This window comes from Solanum dulcamara, chromosome 12 (genome assembly GCF_947179165.1).
Source record: "Solanum dulcamara chromosome 12, daSolDulc1.2, whole genome shotgun sequence".
In the NCBI taxonomy this organism is placed as follows: Eukaryota; Viridiplantae; Streptophyta; class Magnoliopsida; order Solanales; family Solanaceae; genus Solanum; species Solanum dulcamara.
In genome coordinates, this window is record NC_077248.1 from 51,708,379 (window position 1) to 51,735,448 (window position 27,070).

Sequence of the window (27,070 nt, forward strand, 5' to 3'; positions counted from 1 at the left end):
CCTGTTTGGGAGCCCTTAAGCAACCCCTAGCTAGAGAAATTCAGGCTTTGGAGGCCAATTTCATGAGGCTAGGCATCTTAGAGAAAGGTGGGATAATGGTTGGAGTTGATCTAAGGCCCACTTTTATAGAAGAGATTAATACCAAGCAGTTTGAGGATGTTAAGTTAAATGAAATTAGAGGAAAAGTGTTGTTGGGAAAGGCTCAAGACTTAACACTTGATGCAGGTGGGGTGCTCGGTGCTCCATTTTAGGGGAAGGATTTGTGTTCCCCAAGTAGATGGATTAATTCAGAAAATCCTGTCTGAATCTCATGGTTCACGATACTCTATTCACCTTGGGGTGATTAAGATGTATCAAGATTTGAATCGGTTATATTGGTGGTTGTGTATGAAGAAAGACATAGATAAATATGTAGCCAAGTGTCAAAACTACCAATAGGTGAAGTATGAGCACCAAAGACCTACAGGTTTGCTTCAAAGAATGTCCATTCCTGAATGGAAGTGAGAGAGAATAGCCATGGACTTCATGGTGGGAGTTCCCAAGACTTTGGTGAAGTATGACTCAATTTGAGTGGTGGTTGACAGGATAACAAAGCCAGCACACTTTATCCCAGTTAGAGTAGACTACAATGTACAACAGCTGGCCAAGATTTATATGAAAAAGCTAGTAAGGCTGCATGGGGTGCCCCTTTCTATCATTTCAGACCGTGGTATGCAGTTCACTTTTAAATTTTGGGGAAAGTTACATGAAGAGTTGGGCACTCAACTCACTTTCAGCACCTCTTTCCATCCACAGGCAGATGGGCAATCAGAAAGGACTATACAAGTGTTGGAAGACATGTTGAGGGCATGTGTAATCAACTTTGGAGGGCATTAGGATAAGTTTTTTCCCTTATGTGAGTTCTCCTACAATAATAGCTACCACTCTAGCATCGATATGGAACCATTTGAAGCCTTTTATGAGAGGGGATGCAGGTCTCCCATAGGGTGGTTTGAAGTTGGAGAAGTAGAGCCATTAGGGGTAGACTTAGTGAGGGATGCTCAAGATAAGGTAAGGAGCATCCAAGCTAAGCTTCTAGCCACTCAAATTCGTCAAAAAGATACGTTGATTGTAAGGTAAGGGATATGACATTCGATGATGGTGATCAAGTACTTCTAAAAGTGTCACCTATTAAATGGGTGATGAGATTTGGCAAGAAAGGCAAACTCAGTCCTCACTATATTGGCCCTTTTGAGATTCTTGACTGTGTAGGGCCAATGGAGTAAAAATTGCCCTTACCACTATCTTACATGGATTACACCTGGTGTTCCATATATCAATGCTGAAGAAGTATTATGGGGATGGGGACTACATCATTAAATGGGAATCGTTGTTATTAGAAAAGAAACTTCAGTATGAGGAAGAGCCAGTTGAAACCCTTGATCGTGATGTCCGGAAGTTGAGGACTAAAGAGATAAATATGGTCAAGTTTCAATGGAAACATCACTCAGTGGAGGAATCTACTTAGGAGACTGAAAAGGACATGCGAGACAAGCATCCTCAACTGCTCTATGAAATAGGTACTACTCTATCTATATTTTAGCCCTATTTTCCCTAGTTAGTCATTTGGGGATGAATGATGGATAAATTGATATCTAGTGTAATGACTTGTCCCCATCGTTAGGAATAGGACAATAGGGAAGGAGTTCGAGCCAAAAAACTTAATGTAGTAACTTCGGAAAAATTTAGCCTAGGCCAAACTTGGATGAATTCTGAGTCAGGTGAGGTCTAGGGTAATCATCTGAATGGTGGGAGATCGAATCTCTAATTGATTTTGATAAGCTGATAGACAATATGATATGGATCATTTACGACTTCGCCAAATCAGATTCGGGCGAGTAAAACGTCCCGAATTGGATTTGGCGTGAAGGGTATATTTTAATACATCCTTGGGAAGGGATGTATTGTGAAATGGGGGCTTGGAGATCAAACTCTGAGCTCACTATTTCCGTATATCCCGCTAGAGCGGGGCTGCCAGAGCGGGATAGGTTCCGTTAGAGCGGGACTGTCGCGACTTAAGTCAGGAAAAACCCCAAAAAAGGTCTTTTTCTACAAAAACAGTTTCTAGAACAATAGAAGGTGACCTAGGGCGATTGTTATCGATTTTCTATGGATTTTCATGCTTAAGGTAAGAATTTTCCTCCCTAAATTCATCCTTTGATTCCTAGAACCTAAAAACTATGATTGGTAATCATTGGGGGAGGGTTGGAACTGAAACTAATGATGGAAAATAGCCCTAGGGTGGGGTTAGGATCATGGGTTTTGGACTTGGGTAAGAATTTAGTTATAATTCTTGTGAATTAGGCTATTTTATTGATCCTTGTGTATATGTGACTTATTTTAGACCAAGAACTAGCCGAAAGAACCCGAAAAGGGAAAGCTCTTACATTTTAAGGTTGTTAAAGCTCGAATTCGAGGTAGGTGATGGTTTTGTTTACTGTATTTATTTCATATACTTGTTAAATTGCTTCACGATATGCATTTGTGCATATGAGTAGGGAAACATGCTAGATTATATATAAAATGATCACTTGCTGGCCTATTGTGTAATGAACCTATTCTTGGTGATAAAATATTGAATATTGAGTGTGATTGTGGTTGTTTGCATGAATGGGATCGGATTTTACGTTCTGACACATATTTGAATTGGGTGTCACGTTCCGACATAGACCTTAGATCGGGTGTCACTTTTCTACACAAAGTTGAGTGTTTGTAGGTCCCATGAGAGGACCCTGTGTGAAGTTATAGCATGTTTAAGTTATAAAAATGTGATCTTGCTTAATATTTTTGTAGATGAGGTTAGATAACTTATTCTATATATATGTGCTTGTCATGTTGAGTTTACTTGTCTATGATCCTCTTACTGGCTAATCGCGTGATCCTACTAGTACACTGTTGTTTTTGTGTACTGATACTACACTTGCTCTGCCTTTTGTTGAGTACAGGACATATTCAGCCTGCTGCGGAGAGACCTTACCTAGAGGAGTAGTAAATCTTGTTCAAGTGCAAGGGTGAACTATTCTGTCATGCTGCCATGGACTTTCTCATTCATCTTAGTCCTTCGTCCGGGACTCAGATGTTCAAACATTTGTTATCTTCATTAATGGTGTCTTTTGGGACTTGTATTTCCATTTCTAGACTGGTTTATTATTAGAGTTTTGGTACAATGACTTTCAGTTCCTAGGATGTGTTTACTTCCGTATATTTTGGAATTATAATTAGATGGTTTCTGAGTTTTTATGGGAACTCAGTATTTATTCTCTATTACACTTGTTTTGCATCTTTAAGGTTTGGTATAGTTCGCGATTATTGTTGATTATTGTTGTTGGGCTGTTAAAAATGCTTCTCCCACCCGAGGATTAGTGTGGATGTCAATCACGACGGGTTGGGATCGTGACATCATCTAGTTGCAGTAGTTACTTAATATTATTTTCCAGCCAAAGAGAATCTATTCTATTTCTTTTTCTACACACTACTTTTAAAGGGCAAAACTCTAGCTTCTCTCCAGTACTAGAACACGTGTTATTATCAATATAATAATTGTACGGCACTATATAATATTTGAATTTTAATTTGGTATATAATTACATGAACGTTTGAGACAATTTGGAGAAGGGCCAAACAATATGAAAAGAAACATTACTTAATTTGGTATATAATTACATCGTACGAACGTTATTATTATGACTAATAAGATGCAAACACTCGAGAAATAAAGGTCTGTTAGCAGGGGTTTTTTAAATTAAGAAGGTTCGAAAAATAAAAAAATAATGCTTGAGATTTGAACTAAAAACCTTAAAACGAATTTTAAACACCCTTAACCACTAATTCATGCCGAGGGGTTCAAGTAAACCCCCACAACCCTCTAGATCCGCCCCAAGCGACTTTCCCTTGCATATCAAGATTGACACGTATTCAATTAGAAGATGCAATCTCACTCATTTCGACTTGCTTTATAAACATAGTTTAACAATGGAATGATATAAATAACAAAGTAAAGTTTATAAAAAAGCTGCAGGCTTATACCAAGTTGAGAGTCAATTGTCGCAAAACAATAATACATGTAACAATACTCTTTGTGATTTTATGTCTAATGCGTCTCATTGTAACACCTTCATTTATCATAATCTCACACCTATTTACTTGTGTATTTGAAGTTGTAGGTCGACACAGAACATGTCCAGATCATCTCAAACAATATATCTTCACACATTTTATATTCAATGCATACTATTTGCACTTTCTGGTACATCTCTTAATTAAACACGTAAAGAATTATGGACACATCTCTTAATTTGTGATAGTAACAAACAGTATTTGGTCGCTCGAATTGTGCAGGCAGGGACAAAAGAATAGGAAGTTGCAGGGATGTTTCCCAAAACACAAATTGGCATTTGTCATTTGTGTGTCAACATCTTGTGCACACTAATAATTTCTCACAGCAGAAAACGCCACACAGTCCGTGCAACAAAATGACACATTTGAAATAGAAAGTTTGGCATGCACTGTGCCCTCAAATTGCCACGGAACAGATCACACGGTTCTTGGCTCTCTTCTGTTAGAGTTATTATACAAGATTGTAAATATTTGCTTAAAGTTAACAAGATCACTGTCAATCATATCTTGAGGAAGGAAATTTAATGTGGAAACTTTCTTGCAAACACAAAGAGAATTTGCTAATCTGAAAATATGCAGAAATAGAATTTCTTCTCCTAACAAATTTAACTAATACAGTCAAACCTCTTTACAACAAAATTAATTATTTTAAGATTATTTGATTGCTATGTTGACTGGTTGTTATACACCTATAACGGCATTTGACTTTTAAATAACATTTGATTGTTAGGCAAACATAAAATCTAATTTTTCATTCTTTAATGTTATAAAAAATTATTTATTGTTGCTATGAACGTAGGAACTTTAATATCAAATCCTAAGCTTAAATATACTTTCGATAAAGAAGGAAAATCTTTAATGAGGAAAACATATATTTATATAATATTCCATCACAAATAGAGTATTAAAATATCAAAATATTTTATCAAAATCTTAGGTAGACTTATATATATATATATATGTATGTATAACATCAAAAATTGATCGTGGTAGTGAGATTTATAACTAAGGATGTTGTTATAGAACGATCTGAATGTATAGCTTATGAACAATTTTAAGCAGCTTATTTATGTTCAAAAAATGTATGTTGCGAAGATATGGATGTGGACACACTAGGAGAGATAAAATTAGGAATGAGGTTATTCGAGAGAAGGTGGGAATGACCTCTGTGGCAGACAAGATGAGAGAAGCGAGGCTAAGATAGTTTGGGTATGTGAAGAGGAGGGGTGTCGACGCCCCAGTTAGGAGGTGCGAGTGGTTGGATTTAGGGGTTATACAGAGGAGTAGGGGTAGAGCAAAAAAATTTTAGGAAGAGATGATTAGACAAGATATGGCGTTACTCCATATTACTGAAGACATACCTTAGATAGAAAGGAGTGGAGGTCACGGATTAAGGTAGAAGGCTAGTAGAGATAGAATGGTGTATTGTCGTGTGTGTCAGTTTAAGGTGGTCGTAGGTCTATGCGTGCATTTATAGTTATGTTGTTATTGCCTTTAATTATCACATTACTTTGTTGTTGTTATTGCTTGTCTTGTAAAAATTTACATCGCTTTTTGTTTTGTCATTATGCCTATATATATTATTTTTCTCTATTACTTGCAATTGTGACTTTTGAGCTAAGGACCTTTCGAAAACAATTTTTCTACCTATATGAGGTAGTGGTAAGATTTGCATACATCCTACCCTTCCCAAAACTCACTTGTGAAATTTCACTGGATATGTCGTCGTTATTTATGTTTTGCCTACTTTTTCCCCCTATGCCTAGCCATACTCCACACAAATTAATCAGATCTTTCTGATGGAATCTCTGTTACTTCCAACAATTGATCTAGTTCAATTTTTAAAGCTAACGTGAGAACTAAAACTCAATTCCTGATACAATTTTGATAATGCAATCCAGGTTTATTTTATCTAAAACTCAATTCCTGATACAATTTTGATAATGAAATCCAGGTTTATTTTATCTTGAACCACAGGATCTCGTTCTGGTATTAAGAATTTGAATCAGCTCCCTGTCTATAGCAACTTTTCTTTCTTGTTGATATAATCAGCTCCTTATCTGTAGATTGAAACGACGCTAAAACACAAAGCTCGGGCAGAGGCACTATACATATTCACTCCATCTAAGTAAATCGAAATGATGCTAAAACACAAAGTTCAGTTGATATTCCGAGATCAAGAGAAGAAACACTGCTTGAGACACAGACAAAAAAGAAACACATTTTTAACACCATAGCCAATATAGTCAACAAAACTAATTCCACTTTAACACTACATTTTCACGTCAAGAAAAATAATCAGAATAGAAAACACTATCACTGTGAAAATACATAAAAAAGAACTGCTTTTTGTTCGTTCATTTTGAGTATGCGCTGCACCTCCGTAAACTAAGAGAGCTCTGAAGCCATCGATGGGACCACACCTGGAAAGCTGATCTGCAGCTCCTCATACGGAAACCTGTACACCCCCCACCCCCACCCCCCTTCCCTCTCTATAATCAAAATTCATGAACAAAACTGGATATTTTCTCAAGCCATTTTATTTTGAATATGTCGATGGATATGTACTAGAAACTCAACATATGAAAGTCCATTTTGTGTCTTGTCTTCTACCATGTGCGAGAGAAATAACATGCCTGACAAAGAGATACAAAGTTAACAATGTGCTAGGGCCAAGAGCAAGAATTAATACCATATAATTGAGCTTTTTCTCTTCCAAACCAATCTTACATGAGCATGCTTCTTGCATGTAGAAAATCTTTTATATAATCATTTGTTTACCTCAATGTTAATTAAAGCTATATAACCATAAAACAAGGTAGAAGTAGTCCTTCGATACGACAGTTCTACACCTCAGAAAAACCTCAGGATACCTTGTGATAAACTGTTGTAAAACTAAAGTACTGCCTCAAGAATCTGGAATGACTAAAGGTGAGCTAATAAACAAAGCAGGGATGATTGGTAATTGCAAGCTATCATATGAAATGTTCACACTAAGCAGCTAAGAGCAGGGAGAATGTTAAATTGATTTAAAATGACTAATAATCTATGTATGTTAAGATTTGGGGATAGAAGTGCAAAAATATGGTACTGGATACGAACCTGATGAATCACCTTTTTTGCATAATTTTAAGCTGCCAAGATCAAATTGATAATATATCAGAAATAAGACAGTATGTGTTATAGATATGCCAATCACATTGTTTTGATTTATAAGTAATGAAATGTAATTGATGAACCATCTCATAAAAGGTAGGAGCAAATACACAGAAAAAGAAGAACCATACCGGAGATAGTTACACCTTTGGCGTCTAATATCATTAATGATGTCATTGAGCTTCTTAGAGAGTGGATTGTCATCATACTGCTGCAGAACAAACTGAGAGAAAGGGAAAATTCAGAATCTATGCGAGAGGAGGTAAATTACAATAAGTAATTGCTTTGCTTCACCAATGGAAAAAAAAGAACATTTGATTGCTTTATCAATCAAGAACCTAATGAACCCAAGAGCCTAATTAGTTGAGGAATAAGGTATTAAGAAAAAAACAGGTTTACTTTAAGATATGACTTGTTTGAAATAAATTGCACAAACCATCAAATAGGATAGGTGGTTTGAATGCAAGCCTCATACTTTGGCTTGCCACAAAAGTACCTGACTGACACATCTGACCACCATGGATTTATACAGTTTAACCAAAACCATTCAAGAATAATTGCTACAAATTAAATGCACTTTTTCAGCCACATGTATCAAATGAGGATCCTAAGAAGAAGGGTGCTGAGAATGCGTTTCCCCCCTTTACCTACTCAGACATTTGGAATAATATCACCAACCAATAGCAGAAGACATGTCAAATTACCTGAGCAGGAATTTCTTCAACAGATGAAATGCCTAGCAGTTGATGGATAACATTAGGATCTGCAGAGTTCCCAACATATATCAAACAGTCCTCGCCGTTCTCGAGAAGATAGATACCATTGTCAGTAATGTGTTCACTGGAAAGCGGAATAGAAGGGGGAATAAGAGAATCGTCATTCTCCTACAAGTTCAAATACAGAATGAAATGTAAGAAATGTAATCCAAAAATAATGTTTCAAAGGAATCAAGAAAATGAATAGAACTACTAACTTGACTTAGAAAGGCAAAAGAAAAAACGGAAACAAAATCCATAAATACAAGTACATACCTTAGTACCGAGTTCGTGAATTGCTATCAATCTAGGGTAGACCAGAGGGATTGCCAATGGAGTAGAGAGTGGGGAAACATAATTAATCCAGAAGGACCTACTATCAATCTGTCCATCTGCTCTAAGTCCAGTGCTTTTAACCAAAGCTGAAATATTAAGAAAACTCATAAGAAGAATATAGTTTTTACATAATTGTTTGCTCAAGAATTCACACAGAAGTGCTTTTGTAGTGAAAAGAAAATTAGATCCTGTCATTCAATATGCATTATATGAAGGAAGCATTCGGAAGCTGAAATGCACATACTAGGAAGTAGGAATGGGTGATCACTCGTTTAGGTTTTCTTGGCACTAGTTTCCTTCATATCATTTACATCAACTCAACTCATATAATACACTGAATAACTCAACTTATAAAAAAATAAACTGAATAAACAATCTTAGAATAGCAACAAAAGGAAACCAAGGTGGAGCATAGAGAGTGAAAGAGATATAGGCATTTTGATCATTATGTCAACTTAAATGAATAAAATGGAAAAGGAAGAGGAAATAATGCAAGAGAACTGTTTTAAAATTGCACTGCATGTATAAACCAACACTGTCAAATCATTTGGAAATGAAAGGCTTGTAAAAAGGCAAGATATACCCAGTGTGTAAAGAGGAAGAAGTTTAAGTGCCTCAGGGAGGATAAGTTGTCCTGAGGATGACACTGTGGCACAGAATTTACGGTAAGAGTGCAGAATGTTGATGCAAAGGTTTGTCACTTGTTCTCTTATCCGTGAGAGAGGAGCGGTTGGCACTTCATTGGCAGCTGCATGCAAGAAAATGACATAAGTACGACTACTCTTTTAAGATAATAAACAAGGAGAAACAGGGAACAATAGAATGAAATAGCAACAGTGCATGCAATAACATTAAACAACACAAGCAAGAAGGCCACTTGGCAACTCGTCATAGTAATTATGTCGAACACAACAACACGATTAATAAGCTGTAAAGACCTATCTACTAATTATTTGCTTCTGGCCAGGAGGATCTTTTTTTCTTTTAAAGGTGTGTGTATGATGGATTTAACATATAGAAAAACAAAAGTATTTGCCTCTGAAAGAGAGCAAGAGACAGAAAGAGAAGCAGGAAGGGCCTCAATGCAGGATCTTGTGCAGCTGATTCTTAGGAGATTTGGGGAGATAAATACAGCTTCATAGGTGAAGAATATGACCAAAAATTTAGTGCTGGCTAGATTCAATACACCAATTAAATGCTAAAAGAGGTGACAAGTTTACTGTGGTTGATAAGTCAGAAGAAATGGGAAAGATAGCAAAGGAGAGTATTAATTGTGCATTTTCAAGGAAAAATATACGATTTATTAATTTTCTCTTATACATCCTACCGAATTGAAACCTGAAGGGGAGAAAATAAGGCAAATATCATTTAGCCATTAGGCCAAAAGATATAAAAGAGGTGACATCCTGAACAAACGCCAGCTCCCTACTTATTCTAACAGTGTCAATAAACAAAATCTTTTTTAATAAGACACTTATTTTCTTTGTCCCTCACTTTGTTCAGGTCGTGGTTTTGCTTTTGTATAGCATCCAAAAATCACGGAATATCTAGACACAAAAGTTACACCATCATCTAGCAAATATTCATTTCATATATGCAGAACAAGAGTTACGGGGATTATAAAGGAGCACCATTGCAGAAACAATTATATTGAATGTTGTACCCATGGACATGTAGGAGGTGTAAACACACAAGCTTATATATAATTTGGCTATGCATATATGAGAAAGGAGCAAAGGCCAATGCAGCTTTTGGAAATAAATAAACAAATGCATACTTAAGGTGTCAAAGACCATCTCGGTATAAAGGGGAGAAAATGAGGCATAGATGCAGAAGCCCTTCCCTTCTGAGGCAGAAGCACGTTTAGATAAAATCTTGTCAAGAATTTTAGCTCTTCAAAAAATGGAGATTGATTGAGAAGAAAAAAGGGAGGTGCCCTTCTAACCATGAGGGGGCGGATGAGGAGGGTGAACTGTCAACCTTGTAATTAAGAATGTGACACGGTGTATTATTACATAGTATCTTCTACCTTGCTTTAAGATGCAAGAAAACTGGGTGTCCAAGTCAGCTGATCGAAACAGATTACTCAACATAGTTGTGCAAGGCAGAGCCAAAGTCGACACTCGGATTCTTCTTTGGCCATCGCTGGTAGTGTAAAGAACGGCAGACTGGAAACACAGAAACAAGCTCTTGTAAATGGCCAGCATATTGCACCAGGGAAGAAAAAAGTAAAAAAGGAGGGGACAGCAGCAGGGAAATAGACATACAGAAACACGGCAAACGTGATTGACAAAAACTCATTGCTGAAGACTCAAAATAAATTTGTACCTGAAAAGAACATTCTGAACCATCCTGCAATTTGTCATCATGTTTCAATGTCACCATAATTGTTTTGTCACAGTCAATCTGCACAAAGGAAAGCTCACTTAGAAATGAACACACCCTATTCATAAGTCGGTCAAACTAGCACATTCAACAGGGAATCAACAGTGTAAAAACTTTTGAGTCGTAAATATTCACACAGAAAAAGGTGAATTAACAGTGTAAACATGGTTACAGAAAAACCCATGCTAATATAGTTTCCATTCAAAACATGAACTAAATTCCTTACTGACACGTGTGGTTTTTAGATTAACGTAACCCCTTTTGGAAGCGAATTTCAACTCATAAGATTCTCCCAAAACATTTAACTTATAACATATGCACCTTTGGGTACTTTTGGACTTGTGAACTTTCACACTTACATTCATTTGGATATTTTGGCCATGGAAAATCTGAAAAGATGACTCAAAAGCTTCATCTTGATGTGAAAAAAGGCTGGATAAAAACATAGGTGATAAACAAGTGACGAACCAACATGTCACAATATAATCTTTTTCTCGGTTGCATCATGTCCACCCCCAAAACTCACCAAAAGAACAGGACCAAACACTGGATGGTGGAGAAACCAATACTGTTGGAAGCTCAGTTAGTAAATGAGGCAGGGAATCAATGGTAAAGTATCAAAAGTAGTCAACATAATATGGGTAGATTTGGAATTAGCCCAAGATATGTGCTACAGATGCTTCGAACTTAATACAGATGTGCAGTTTCTGCATAATTCTCTCTGTGGCCGTGCGTGTGTGTGTGGTGGGGAGAGCATACAGTAATACAGATGTGCAAAGTTTATTATCAAATTCCATTAAGTTGTGGTTTTACTTTATGCTTGGGAAATGCATAATTCTCTCTCTCTCTCTCTCTCTCTCTCTCTCTCTCTCTCTCTCTCTCTCTCTCTCTCTGTGCGGGGGGGAGGAGGGGGGAATAGAGGGGGGACGAACCGCAGGTAGATCAACATCTGTTGGAATTCTTTTACAGTAATTTCCAGAGTACTCTTGAACTTGCAGGCCCTGCAAATCGAACACGGTCAGCATGAGTGCTCAGTTTCAACTTTCCATAAATTAGGTGTGGTACCTATAAGAAAAGCACAGGAAGACCCAAAAACTGGGGAGCATACCTGACTACATCTTACACGCATTACTGCCTCAAACCCTTGGTGCCTAGTGATATTCCATCGAAGATCATTGTATAGCTTAGCAGTATCAGCAAGAGCAGAGAAAGGGAAATAGTAGTACACCTGACACAAGTGAAACATCTTTAAGGCTCTAGCCTAGATGTAAAAATATCAAAAGGGAACATGAAGTGAAGAGGTTACCATATATAGTAAGTTGCCTAATAAGAGTGTTCATAAATTCCATGAACAGTAAGTGCATCATAACCGATGCCCTACGGGACAAGACAAGCTAAAATAGTAGCAAGCGTCACAGTTACCTGCCCACCAGTCGTCCTAGGAATGACAGAGATGGAGGCAATGTCTGCATAGGATTGCGTTGTGAGAAACACGTCAACACAGACCTGAAGCAGTTGAGATCTAATTAATTGAAGTGAACGATTATAAATATAAGAAGACCAAAAGGGGTTCTTAACATCCTATTTTTGCTTTAATGAATCATACTTCCACAGGCTTTTCAGATAAATTCACCTGATAATCTGCAAACTCAATAGCCATTGTCTTCAGAGTTTTGTCAGCCGGCTGGAGCAACTTGTTGGCCTCCTGAAATTGGAAAACATACAATTCTTCCGAATAAGCAATGCCATGGTTTCTTTTTTTCGGCATAAGCAATAATTTTTATTCATCGACACATTGGTGCTGGATATGCATTTTACAAAACTCAGACAGAATCCATTGTTGATTTGTCCAATGCTTACACGGACTACACTAGAAGTATACCTCAATGTACCAGACTAACACCATTGGCATACAAACTTTCATCTGTTCTAAGCAAACTGATCACCAAGAAGAAAAATGACAATCACAAGCTGGTGAAAGCTTAGCAGGAATACACCTAAACCCAAGATTTAAGAAGAAAATTGATAGCCACAAAAAGCACTCTCATTTACCACCAAAAAAAAATGATTCCACCACTCTCTGATTTAAGATGGTGATTCAATCGTGGAATGAAGACCAAAAAATTTCAAGAAATGATGAGCAAACTGCCATCCATTTCTCCAATTGTCTCTTTCATAAGAAGTTGGCAATTAAGAGACAACAGCTCTCACACTTAATCATATATTAGAAGCTTCTATCTATTCAACAGTGAATATGGACAACTTTACGGACAGAGCCCACATAATAAATGGAAAATGTTTTGTGACATCCAAAATATGAAATGATGGACAAAAACTAGGGGACACTGGGTACAAGCAATCTAAACGTGAGACAGATATATTCTAAAGAACTAAAAATTGGTTCAATATAAAAACTGGTTCAATAATTTTACCTTTTCTGCAGCTGATACATTGGTTCTTCCTTCAGCCTCTCTAGCAGAAAGGGCTCCAATACCAGTAGATGGCAGGACTATAATACATAGCAAGTATAGCCAACACTTAGAATCGTATCACAATTTGTGTAGTCAAGGACTCAAGCCATTTACAGGAAATATATCACAGGACCTATGAACTTGTTGATGCACCAAGTGGAGAAGAAAAAAGGATTTCTAAGGCAATTTCCTAAAGCATGCTTTTAACAAAGTATTTGGTCCAGACTCCAGATATTTGATGGAAAGTTTCATAACAGGAATTTACTGAAAACATAATATAAACATAGCTATCCTACAAATACTTCAACTTTTAAAGAACCAGACAGTGACATAGAAAGCAATCCTGTTATGTATCAACCTATTTAGGCAGATTGCATTGGAAACAGAAGTTAAGCATAAATGAATAAAAGCAAAACAGTCGATCAGCAGTGCATTGTAAATGAGAAGTGAGGGATCAAGGATAAAAGATATTTTACTGCAAGCATGCAAACAAGATACAGTTGATTTTAGACGCACAAGGTTGAACTTGTACATGATACTTAAAGTTCACTGCACTTAGCACCTTACCTGATTGAAACACAAGAAGTTTGCCTCCGATGCTTTTCATTGCCAAGAAAGCAGCCTGAAGTAACAAAACGCCAAGTAAGAATCAATCAATATGATAATCCATCATAGACTGTTGTAGTTAGGCTTGCAATCACTCATCTTAATAGAGGCGAGTTCCGGATTCAAATTCTACGGGTTCAATCCTTAATGTTCTTAGCATTGAGCTCATTAATATTTTTGAAGTTTCTTTTTTGATAAGAATGGTGCCTGTGCCAGCTTACACACACCTCGACTAATTCCACGGGATACCTGTCACTTCCCACCAGCAACAGCTAACATGTATCAGGTAACTGTGTCCAACAAGGCTAGGACTAGTGTTTTTCTCTCTGCTGGGATTTGAACTTGAGAACTCATGGTTCTCAAGCCACTTCATTAACCACTAGGTCATTCCCTTGGGTGCATCAATATTTTTAAAGTTGTGGCTTTATATCTACCATTTACTGCAATTTCACTCAACTTTTACACATGAATTTATACTCTTGAGTCAAAAGTATAGGGTTTAGATGAATTTAGTACAGTAAGGTTGGATCCAAGAAGGGGAGCCTTGGAGTAACTGGTAAAGTTGTTGCCATGTGACCAGAAGGTCACGAGTTCAAGCCTTGGAAACAGCCTCTGGCAGAAATGCAAAGTAAGGCTGCGTACAATAGACCTTTGTGGTCAGGCCTTTCCCCGGACCCTGAGCATAGCGGGAGCTTTAGTGCACCGGGCTGCCCTTTTAAGGTTGGATCCACCCCTGCATCTGCTTGTAGAGACATAACACTAAATTTTTCCAATCTTTTTCTCAGAATGGCAAAGTCTCAGGCAACTGTGGTGACCTCTTTTTTTTTGAGAAGGTAACATTTTGGCAACTGTGGTGACCTAACTACTCACATTTTAGAAGGAACACTGAATATACTTCCCCCATCTATGATTTAACGAAACAATATAAAATAAGTGGATTTATAGCCCAAATAACAACTTGGGAAACTAACTTTATGTAAATCACTGATACCTTGACTGCAGCTCCAAAAGCTGAATCAGCAGTCCTGTTGTTCTGGAACATTGTTGGGATGCTTTCTAGGAGAAGCTCTAGGTGTTGACGGCACTGAAAATACAAACAAGTAACCACTTTCATAGGACGCACTGATGGTCTTAGTCATTCTGCTTTTAACAAGGGGAACATGATCAGAAGTTGCTCAACATCTTGCAGAACTAACCTCCGAGAACTGCACAATAACATCAGTCTGAAGGGGCGTGTAAACGTCTTGGACATCAGGGACTATAAGCATCAATGGCTGCAAAGATAGATCCAGAATCAACTTATCAGAAAACAAGCACTTCACCAACCTAAACCATTTGCCACAACCCTAATCCCATTTAAGCATCCATATTAAAGAAAAATGAGCAAGTCAAATCAGAGAAACACGGAACAAGTAAAATAGTATCCAACAATACCAGAGAAGAAGAATGAGAGAACTGCATAATTTAGTAAAATGGAGCAATTAGGCAGTAATGGGATGAGCAGCAAATTAAGGCAGAGAAGTTGAGGACTATAAAGTACTATTTTGAAGGCTAATATTTTCTTCCTGCAACCCATCACTTAATCACAGACAAGACAAGAATGAAAAAGGAAACAAGAATAATTTTACTTTGTTTGTAAGTACTACTAACTCCGTTTCCAAGATCTAATATTGTTCAAGACTCTCCAAAAATGTTGTCACACCCGTGTCAAATCCTCCAAAAATGCACTTGTTTTTGGAGGATCCTACACGCACTCATTGACATTTTTTAAGAGTCCGAACAACATACACTTAGTCAAAGATTTTTATTTCATTTCAACTTATAGAAATTCTTTAAGAAATGCATTTAGTTAATCATCTAGGCAACACATTTCTGAAATCCGACAATAATCATTTTAGTAGTACTGCATTTTTCCCTTAATAGTAATTGTCAGTTCATGATTAGCTCAACAAATAGAAAAAGGCAAAGACAACTAATTAAGGTTCAACACTGATTTCAAAGCATCTTTTAATTTCAGATTATAAATCTTAATTAGCAGAATCAAACTCATTTGGATGTGTTAAACCTGCTGCAATGCACGCTTGAGATTGTAAAAGTGGATAGTTGAGTCGAATGTAGCAACTCCAACCAATGTCCGAGGACCGTCCTGCAATAATAAGTTTTCAATGTCAAAGACAGCTCATAAACTCTCAAGAATTCCTATTGTGCATTAAAATTGAATAGAAATGCATCTTAGCTGAACTGTATCACAAATAGTATCTATTCCCTAATCCATGCCTCCTAGTGAACACATCATTCTAACCATTTGAATGATCCCATCTCTCACGAGTTCCATAAGATCATAGATTGCTTTGTTTACCAGATCAATCCATGGTTAATTAAACTAGAATAACACCAGATGCCGAAAAAAGAACCTCTCAATCAAAGACATTCAAGAATTCACCTAAATTCTTTTGTCACATTCATCATTTACCTTTTACCTTCTGGAATTATTAGAAGCCATCGGTTAAGGAGATGCAAATCGACAGGTTATCACATCATAATCTCTTCATCTTTTTTGCCTAATCCATCCCCCACTCACCCACCCCCTGGGGCAAACAGCCACTAAATTTTATTTTATTTTTTTGACAAAAGTAATGTTGTAGGGGCCAACAGCCACTAAATACAGATATTCCATGATGAACTCCTTGATAAACCAACCAAAGTGACCAAGCAGCATTCGTGCAACATTGCACTATTCAGAATGGAGACAAACTAGGTTTTCCACAATTCAGATGCATCAATAACCTTTCTCATCATCTCAAAGGACAAATTACATGGGTACTTGCATCGCTACATCAGAAGTTCTAGTTAATCTCACTAGTTTAGTACGAGAATGTAATTAATTTATGATGATTCCATTTGAAAAGACAAGCCAAATACTTTTCTCTCTACTCAAAAGATAAAAAAATGAATGCCGCATCATCATAAACAAACAATAGACTTACAGGGAGATCAGAAATAACTTGGCTGATAGCGCTGCAAGCAGCTGCAGTTGCACCAGTCTGTATGGCATTCATGGAAACATCTATCAGGAAGAAATACACAGCGGGCATTGGATCTCGCACCTGAAATACAAGACAAATATCAAGTTATTACTGCAAAATCCAATAAGTTACAAAATCGAATTAAGGAATTCCCTACACCAAAGAAAGGAGTGCATCTACAAATTCGTTGATATTGCCATATGAATCCTATGTATTTATTCCACTATATTCTGTTTAGCTTCCCCAAATACCACAACATCTTCAGATGGTAAATTTGAAAGCCCAAAGCTAGCTAAACTGAAAGCTCAGAGAACGGAATGTCTACTTAATATGGCATTACTCCTATAAAGTCATGCAATCGCATCCGTGAATCAATGTGTCCAAAAGGTACCAACCATATATTCCTTGGTAGCGACAAACTCAACGGTTCCTCGGCATAGTTCAGGCCTTTCATCAGCATCCCTACGCCTGCCATCTGGACCTAAGTTGCACTGATAGTCACGTGGAGTTTCATCAGTATGTCCTGCAAAAAGGACGGCAAGAAACATGAGATAAAAACTAAAAAACAGCACATTTTCATTCAAATTGCAGCAGTGGGAAATTGAAAATGGTTTCTACATTTCAATTTTTAGGTTGTGCATTCGATTTATTAACTGAAGCTGATGGCACAGGTGTTCATTCCATTAACCTTTTAGAGTCAATTGTTTTGGAAATGTGTAATTGGCAGTGAATAGCATGGAACCTGGCCAATTGGTCTTCTACTAGGAGATCTGAACTTCTCCTGCTATAACACAATCATGCGCATCCACTAGGAAGGTGTTCAGAAAATGCAAGCTATACCATAGAAAATGGAAGAGATCTTGCTGTCAAAGCAGGACCATATCACTAAAAATAGAATTGGTTGGGTAATGCCGAAGCCGGCTTGTGCACACCTGGACTATTTAACAGAGGATAAGTGAATTATCCCCAAAGAAAAGAGACAGAGAGAGAGAGAGTCAATGATTCTTTGCTTTTACTGTTATACTTCATAGGTTAGTTTACTTATGAAGTTGCTCACAGGCCTGCTTCATGTATAGACTTACATGTCAACCTATAAGGATCGTATTGATATCTATCAATGTCACTTCCAAAGAACACTCGTATCTGAATATGGTCCAGAAAGGACTATGTTTAAAGATAATTTTCTTCTTAGCTTCTTATGAAATGGAAGGTGTAAAAGTAAGACGGCTCAGATGTTCTCAGTTGACCGGTAAAAATGTTTATTAGATGTCTGAGAACGTGCTTGCGGTAAAAATGTTTATTAGATGTCTGAGAATGTGCTTGTGTTTTTTGTTAGACTAGTTAGAGCAGAAGAATATCATTAACAATGTAAAATTTGATACTTCTGTTTCGTATACTGTAGTTTTTTTCACAAAACATCACGACCATTCTATATTGCATTTCAATATTGAGTCTCTAAAATAATATCTAGAGCTTCTGTAGACTCCAATATCACATAACTTCAGTGGGAATAAATTAATTTCATTCTTACCACACAAGTTACAGATGAAACGTCTTCCCTGATCAATGAACTTCACGAAAGGATTTATATAGCCTTTGCAACGGGAGCACCGAACAGGACCACTTTCCCCAAAATCAACCACCTGTCAAGGAAAACAACACAAAGGTAAAAGAACTACCAAACCAATTTACATCATTGTAGTGCCTCTAAATGCTCAGAATATAGAGTAAGTAGAAATGATAATAGATATATAACAAGCATAAACATAGGATCCATGATGATTAGTTGAAAGGATTTCCACTCTAGGGATCACGATTGTTCCTTTTACCAAACAATAAGAAAAAGAAAAAGAAAAAGAAAAAGCACACTCCCCTGACCTCCAAGGGTCACTGCAATCAATTGTACATCTTAGAATACATCACACAGTAGTACTTCAACAAAATCTCAACAAACATAATTGTAATAATCACTTATACAAATCTTGGCAATGAAAATATCATTTGTTCGCACATGATAACTTGATCTTCTGTTAATCACATATGAGAAAGTTCTGCTTTTGGTTTGATTTGAGGCTATATCCTAGTTGGGGGTCAAAATTAGGAAGCCCAAAATATTGCTTTTGAAGTGAGGGAATCTAAGTTGCGTGGACTCTTCACTTTCAATGGCGCATCTATCGGATTCTCCAAAAAACCACTACTTTTGGAGAATCTGACACTGACACTCACCCACTGACATTTTTGAAGAGGCCGAGCAACATAGAGGGAATCCTGACCTGTGTACTGCCTTAGCAGTTAGCACATGTTCAGTGACTAGGCTGCCTGTTTCTTTTAATATGAAGCTTACTTACCTTCTCAAAAAAAAAAAGGGAAGTCCACAGTAATCCAGTTGGAGAGGTACGTAAAATTCAGATTAGCGGCTATGTGGCAGTAAGTAGCTAAGCTGCCATCACTAGAGCCTGCCACATGGGTGAAGGCAAAGGTGGAAGAGCTCTAGCTATCAAGGGTTGAAAGAGATGAGAAAAGACGGTAGACATGGAAGCAAAGGCGGAGCCAGACTTAAAAGTTATGGGTTTAGCAGAACCCAATAGCTTTGGCTCGAAATACGTGCGTGAGTTTTAATCTTTTTTGTGCTCAAAAGACTTGTTAAATTCCTTCTCAAAAAAGGTCTTGTTGTATCTTTCCTTCCGAATTGTTATATCCTCGTGCTCTTGGATAAACCTTATATCATCTTTCATCAAGGTATACCCAATATTGTAAGCCAAACACTATTACTTTGTCTGTTTCCGTCAAAGGTTTTACTCTTTTATTTTTAGCCTGTTCGAAAAAGAATGACATTACTCTACATTTAGAAACAATTTCACTTTAGACTTCTTATTTTACCCTTAATGACATGGTTTTATAGCCACATAAATATCACGGCATGTTTAAGACCACAAGTTCTAAAAGTCTTTCTCTCCACTTGATCTTCGTGCCCACACAGACAGGTTCACATATAATGAAACGTAAGGGTACAAAAAGGCTATTAAAACAAAAATATATATATGCAAAAAATGCATTTACCTGGAGGGGCTCTTCAGATGGATGAGGAAGAGCCAAGGGTTGTACCAATAAAGCCAATTGCATTGCCGAGGTTGTCAAAAGGTCAACGGTACATGGTATCTGTTACACAAACAACAAGGACCATATTATCAACAATTAGTGCTTTAATGGGAAATAAATATATGGTTAGTAAGCTTCTCATTCCATAGAAAGATAAAGAGTATAATGCAGAAACCATAGAGGGATGAATAACACAGAGACAAAAAACAACGCAAGGAAGTTTAGTACCTGATTAATAGTACACCTCATGTACCGTGGGCTGCAATTTCCAGTATCCCTAACAATATAGTCACTTGTGGCAGGCTTCAAGTGGGCAAAAAAGAAAAACAGGAAACAGCAATAAGAACCAAAAAGTTAGTTTAATAAAAACCTTTAGGAGGCAAGCATAACCATTTAAAGAAAAGATAGTTCAGCTGCATATGCAGCAGTCCAATACAACCAAGTAAGATGTTAGAGCCAAATGTTCCTAAATAAAATGATGATTTACCGGAGGGGGGTTGGCTTGGTTGCCTTGTCGGGTTTCATGCAGAACTACAGAAGTATTTGGAATAGGGCGCGGAATTTGATTGGGATCAACTTTTGATGGGCTGGTATGGCCAATAGAAGGAGTTATCGAAGCCACTGCCTGATTTGGAAGAGGAGGTGCCATTCCATACATACTTGGTGGTTGCATCGAACCAGGGATAGCAGAAGGCGGAGCCCCCTGTAAATGAGTAAACTCAGTATATGCACTTCACATGAAAGTGGAAATACAGTAAAAGCATACTGAAACCAATATACTTGACCCAACATGTGATCCACATAAATATAGGATTTCAATAGGAAAAAAAGAAAAAAAAACATTACATTGGAAATGTGCCATGTACTTAACGGGTCCTTTTGAATTATATATAAGTTTTATTAAGATTGATATACCTCCTCTGATTAAGGGAGGATAGGTAGGTTGTTGTAGCTTCAATTGAGAAAGATAGTTATCCTTTTCAGATGGTCCAGCCAAACTGCAAAGGTGGTGTAATATACTTTGATAATGTTTAAATTTTTCATGCTTAAGAAAACTTGTACTTAAGATTTTTCTTTAACAAGTACTTATACACTTGAGATATAATATAACAATTATCAAAATAAGCGGCAGATTTTGCAACAAACTTATAGAAGGATTTCTCTATTTATAGTTTGAATTCATTCAGATAAAGTAAATAAATGATGCTGAAAATTATTGTTTTCATTACTTTCAAGCATGGAAAAAGACCTAGCAAAATATAAAATTTTATAATAAAAACAATTTTTATTTATGGAGTAATCAAATATCATATTAATAACTTTGAATAATGAAAGAATTCCAAACAACATATTCAAAGTTTTAAATTATAAAAAAGTATTCATGTAGGTAACTTTGTTAGTGAGAATTAAAACTCGGTTTTATGTTGAAGAAAAAGATAATTTTATAATGTACATGCAACTAAAATAACAATTATTTGAAATAGCAGTACATTTCATCACAAATTCATAAAAATACTTCTTTATTTAACTTTGAATGAATAAATTATGACATCATTGATTATTATGGGAGTAATACACTAGATGAAACGAATTAAACTATCAAAAATTGAAAAAAGAAAAGAAGGTACATAGAATGCAAAGGCACAGTAGACATTGCATGAGTGACAATTGCATAACGTTGGAGGGGAAATTTGACATTTTAAACCAAGTTGGAGAGAGAATTATTTTCACCCCTTTCTAAATTTTAACTCATTACAGCCCTTCACAGTGTATCTTTTTCTTCATTTTTAGACCCTACTACTTCCACAACAAATTTTCTGATAATATCGAACGGCAATTGACAGAGTATTGATATCATTCTCAAGCTACTCATCAACAGCACCAAACAGTAACCAGTTTCTGAATATGATTGATATTTCTATCCTAAAGTCATGAAGCATCTCTTCAACACTAGGCCCCTTGAAACTTTTTGATTCCTTGATGACAGAACCCAACAGGCCAACATTTCTTGTTGGTTTTTAAAAATAATAAATAAACACGTATAGAAATACATCTTGTGTGGCTTGTTGATCCAAAAGAAGTTGGTGCAAATTAAAAAATATATATCCTATGAATTCTTTTATTGCACCGGGCTGCCTTTTTTTTTATATATCCTACAACTACTTTTGTAATCTATGACAGGCAAGAACTAAATATATATCTCAGCTTCAAAGATTACACAAAATAAATTATACTTCGCTAATGAGTTGAGGGAAAACTCTTGACACCAGGGAGCTGAAACAGACTCTATTGTTTTTTTTCCTTCAATAGCATATGCACATGACAATCAAAAAAAAATTGGGAAAATATATAGATTTCACCTTCCAAAACAAGTACAGGAAGATAGGCATATAAAGATCACCTGATGAGGTTGCCACGACTGTGTTCCATAAGGAGCACCCATGGGTGGAGGCATGGCTTGAACAGGTGCTGCAAATGGAGAGGAACCTGAAGGAGGTGGCACATTCTGAAATGATCCTGAAAATGGTGGTGGTGGTTGTGCTGTCCCTGGTGTTGTGCTGACAGATGATGAACTTCCAAAGGGTGACCGCATGCCTGAAGGCTGAGAAGAAGCGCCAGGTGAAACCATAGCTGGAGGAGGAGCTCCAAATGGTGGCCTCATTGTATTGCTTGGAGGAGGAAAACGTGCTCTGCCCTGCATCATTCCTGGCCCACCTGCCAGTGGCCCATTACTAACCGAACTAGAAATGCTTGATGGTGGTGGCACAGCAGGACCTGTTGTCAATGGTGAAGAAGAAAATGGACCCGGAGGGCCTGGACGAGGACCCAATGCAGAAGGCAAAGACCCAGGTGGAGGGGGTGCACCACCCATAGAAGGGGGCATTACACCAGGAGGAGGTGGCCGAGATGCAAAGGGAGGAACAGACTGAGCCACAGGAGGCGGCAATCCAGTGTGTGAAGGACCACTAGGAGGTGCAGGACCTCTCGGGAGCACACCAGGTGGTGGAGGTCCTGGGCGACTAACAGGTGGTCCACCAGCAAAAGGTGGCTGCTGCCCAAATGGGTTATTAGGCCTAAGAGTACTAGGTGAATGATTGTGCCTATTTACTTGTAGATTTTGCATGCCATCAGTAAGTGCATTAGGGTTATAATTGGGTGGTGGTGCATTCCTTGGTCTAGGTCCTCCTGGAGCTGCCATTGATTATTTCCAAATTTCCCAAAACTCTAGAACAGAAGCCAGAAAAAACGTTCAATAAATAAATAAAATCAATAGACAAAAAAAAAATAAGAACAGCAATCTTCACTATATCAAACATTCAGCAAGCAAAAAAAACACGTTTAAAGCCATATTGATTCAAAGGAAACCAAGTCCATAACATTAACCACAAAAGAAAAATAACCACACAATACATCAATGCTGATTAAACAATCAAAAAAACATCAGATATTAATTCCCACCCACCCTTCCTACTTCATTTCAGCACATGGTACCCAAAGAAGCTGGAAGACGGACAATAACATACCGACACCCAGACATAGCATCAGAGGAAAGGTTCACTCCACAAGGCCGACCAAGATCAAACACCACAAGCTCCAAACCAACAGAAATTAGCAAAGAGAACTCAAACATCTCATGAAACAAAAATGGCGAAATGACCTGAGAGACCCTTATATTTGACTCGGATTATCACTTGGACCCTTTTACTCATGACTTTACCAAGTGAACACTTAAAATACATTATTTTAAACCCCTCTGACCATGAGTGTCTCTCAATCGCGTCGATGTGGATGACATATCACTATCCACATCACATCAGATAAAAATGCCACATCATTTTTATCATTACAAATTCTATTTTTCATTTAAAAAAAACTTCAAATTAGCCTTTTGAAACTGATTCACCAAAATAAAGTCTCTCCGGCCACTTTATTCAAAATTAGCCACCGCAGTAGTCCATGCCTGTTTCTGCAATGTCACTCAAGGTAGAGGAAGTTATGCTTATGAATGGCCAAAAATTCATCCATTAATTCCAAAAGTAAACAGAACTGAGAAACATATTTTTGGATAAACTTACTGAAACATAATTTATGTTAGGTGAAGTAAAATAATTTTCTTAACAGGTTCTGATAGTAAATAAAGCAAGATAACATCTAAATCCAGTCAGAATTTTTAGTTGAGGATCTAATTCAAAATAGAAGGCCACTTACCTTCAGATTGATTTCTTCTATTGGCAACTTAAGGAGGTAAAAGAAGGCTAGAAAATCTCCAACACTCATGTCCATACCAAACACAACATTCTTCCCAAGATGCTTGCCTCTGAAATCTGATTTGTAAAGTACTTTTCTGTAAAAATAAGGAAATTGCGTAGCTAAGTTAATTCGTCCAGTGTTTTCTCTTTTGTTTAAATCGTCAAGTAGATGATAGAAAGAGGATGGGAAAATAGAAGAAGAAATGGGGGGAGCACGGGCGACGCTTATGAGGAAGAAGAAGAAGCAATACGGTAAATGGGGATGGGGATGGGGATTTTTTCTGTTCTTTTCACTAAGCTTTGCCTTCAGTATGTTGGGAATCAATAGAACAATAACAACTATAAATCCCACCCCCAATCCCCCTTGAAACAAAAAGGAAAGGAAAGGAGAAAAACAGAAAACATATTCAACACCATCATGTTTAAATTTCTCAATTACGCCACCAGCACTACCATCCAAAAAGAAAATGGACGGGAGGTGCAGCCGTGCAGGCATAGAAAGGATCTCAAACAAATTATCCGAGATCATCCCTTTTCGCGAATTCTAAATGCGCCATAGTAGTATTCAAAATGAGAATTCGACAGATATAACTAAAGGATCAAATCTTCAAATTGGAATTGTCAGATCTAAATCAATTTCCAGTCAGATCAGCAAAATTGAGTAATGAAAATAGAAATATGAGCTAAACGGAATTTGTAAGAGTAAAGCAGTGGATCCAACGGGAAAATTGGGATACCTTATAGACGATTCCAGCCCCGAATTGAGACTTGAGAGCTGTTCGTCTCAGGGTCCTCCTAGTCCGGCAGACGCCCACACTTTTTGCTACTTATTTTGATTTTTGATTTTTGATTTTCGAAGTCTTCTTTGTCAAATCTCTATGGAACGGGGTCGGAACTCTGATCTTTTTTCCTTTTACAAGTGCCAAAGATGACGAATAACACGTGCTCTCTTCTTACATGTTCTTTTTCTAATTTAGAAAATAAAATATTACTTTCTTCCCATAAAATAATACTTCCTCCATTTCAAAAAGGAATGACCTAGTTTAACTTGACATGAAATTTTTAAAAAAAAATTATTTTATGGTCCTAAATTAAAGTTATGTCAAATGTATCAAAATATCATATAATCTTGTGGCCTTAAACATGTCGCGTAGAAAGTTAAAATTAAAGTTTTACTAAAAAAAAAGTAGTCATACTTTTTGAAACAGATTAAAAAAGAAAAGAGGTCATTCTTTTGAGGGAGTATTACTTTCCTTATTTAGTTTGGCATTACTCTCCGACTCGTTTGGTACACGATAAGCGATGTTAATTTTATGAGATAAAATTCTTTATCTGTGCTTGTAGGGATGAAGAAGAAAGCCGAGGAAGATAGAAAAGTAGAGAAAATTGTGAATTTCAAAAGAAGATGATGCAGAATCTTACAATAAATTTATTATTGTAGTAATTTATCTCTTTAGTTTTTTCCTTCTTCTTCTCTATTTTTATTTATGTACTCTATTGAGAACTTAAAATATATTTTTTGAATTCTTTTAATTGACTTTGATTATATGTGTCTCTTTCCATCAAAGAGTTTTAATGCTATAAATCAAAGAGAGTTTAAGAGATTATTAATTTCATACATAAATTTTGAAGGGGTTTGAGTGAAAGCTATAGAAGAACAAGTTGGATATTGTGTTTCAGTCTCTTTAGAATGTTCTTTGAATTTTAAGAGGATTGGTGGCGATGATATATCGAAATACAAATAGGTTTGAGAGGTAATGAGATTTTGGTGAATTTTGGTGGAGTATTTCAATTGTCCACAAATTAATTTAAAATGTGATAATGGACTTGTGAATATTATTCATTTTCAAAGTCAATGTCAATTTTCTATTTACAAGCTTTTGTGTTAAGCTACTTATGAAATATATTATTCATCTCTGATTCTTTCTGATTTACAAATATCAACCTCGCATCTTATAATAATAACTTGGAAAATATAAGTGTCATTAACTCATGTGAACAAACAAAAAAACTAACTAGAGAGTTTTGCACTAATTTAAACGAGTTGTTCATATTTAACATTTTTTTAGACAAGTTCACATTTAACATTTTTTTAAGACAAGTTCACATTTAACATTCTTCCAATAAAAAAAAGATTACTAACGTTAATTTTTGTACATTACTATTTTAACTTAATATTACCGCGTGAAGCGCGGATGAGTACTCTAATTTTATTTGATTCAGCAAAGTAAATGACACGTAAACTTGGTCAATGGTCAGAGGGGTTTAAAATAATATATTTTAATAACTTTAAGTGTTCACTTGACAAAGTCGTGAGTAGAAGGGTTCAAATGACAATTCGAACCAAGTATAAGGGTCTTTCAGGTCATTCCGTCAACAAAAATAGAGCTGACAGATTTAAAGAGAAGAAGATGAAGGCAGAGAATTCCAAGATCTGGAAGCAAAGAAGATGGAAACGACACGGTTCTTCCTGAGAGATCATAGAGAGGGGGACTAATTTCACATAGAGAAAATTGGTGTTGACACCCAATTTTGACTGATATATAAATCTACTTTTGGATTACTATTTGATTGAACAGGTATTTTAAAAAAAAAAACTCTTTTTCTTTATTACAAGTTTAATTTTATCCAATTAATTACATATTTGATATGCATAAATTACAAAATAATAATAATAATAATAATATTTTAATGAATTCTTAATTTGAAATAATGATTTTTCATACTTTTAAATTTTAAGTATTTATTTAGAATATAATATATCTATAATATACAATATATAGAGTGAAATGTATTTCTTAGCTATTTTATATGTGTAGCACTTTTATTAA

At 36.5% G+C, this 27,070-nt stretch overlaps 1 protein-coding gene across 2 annotated transcripts; it reads right to left on the reverse strand.

Annotated features, from left to right (window-relative positions):
- Positions 1-6,354: 6,354 nt before the first annotated feature.
- LOC129877826 (protein transport protein SEC24 B-like) lies at positions 6,355-25,153 on the reverse strand. Of its 2 annotated transcripts, XM_055953365.1 has the most exons (26): positions 24,977-25,153; positions 24,199-24,334; positions 22,391-23,212; positions 20,477-20,692; positions 20,218-20,292; positions 19,951-20,049; positions 18,422-18,533; positions 17,286-17,413; positions 16,852-16,971; positions 15,930-16,010; positions 15,061-15,138; positions 14,856-14,948; positions 13,826-13,880; positions 13,220-13,296; positions 12,421-12,492; positions 12,210-12,293; positions 11,896-12,015; positions 11,720-11,788; positions 10,731-10,808; positions 10,432-10,570; positions 8,986-9,150; positions 8,343-8,488; positions 8,016-8,195; positions 7,443-7,534; positions 7,258-7,289; positions 6,355-6,791 (listed from the first exon to the last, which is right to left on the reverse strand). In XM_055953365.1, the coding sequence occupies exons 3-26, from the start codon at positions 23,186-23,188 to the stop codon at positions 6,685-6,687; spliced, it is 3,216 nt and encodes a 1,071-aa protein (XP_055809340.1). In that variant the 5' UTR covers positions 23,189-23,212; positions 24,199-24,334; positions 24,977-25,153; the 3' UTR covers positions 6,355-6,684. The 2 variants fall into 2 exon arrangements, with proteins under 2 accessions (XP_055809340.1, XP_055809341.1); XM_055953366.1 differs by lacking the exon at positions 24,199-24,334 and having other exon boundaries at positions 22,391-23,214.
- Positions 25,154-27,070: the final 1,917 nt, after the last annotated feature.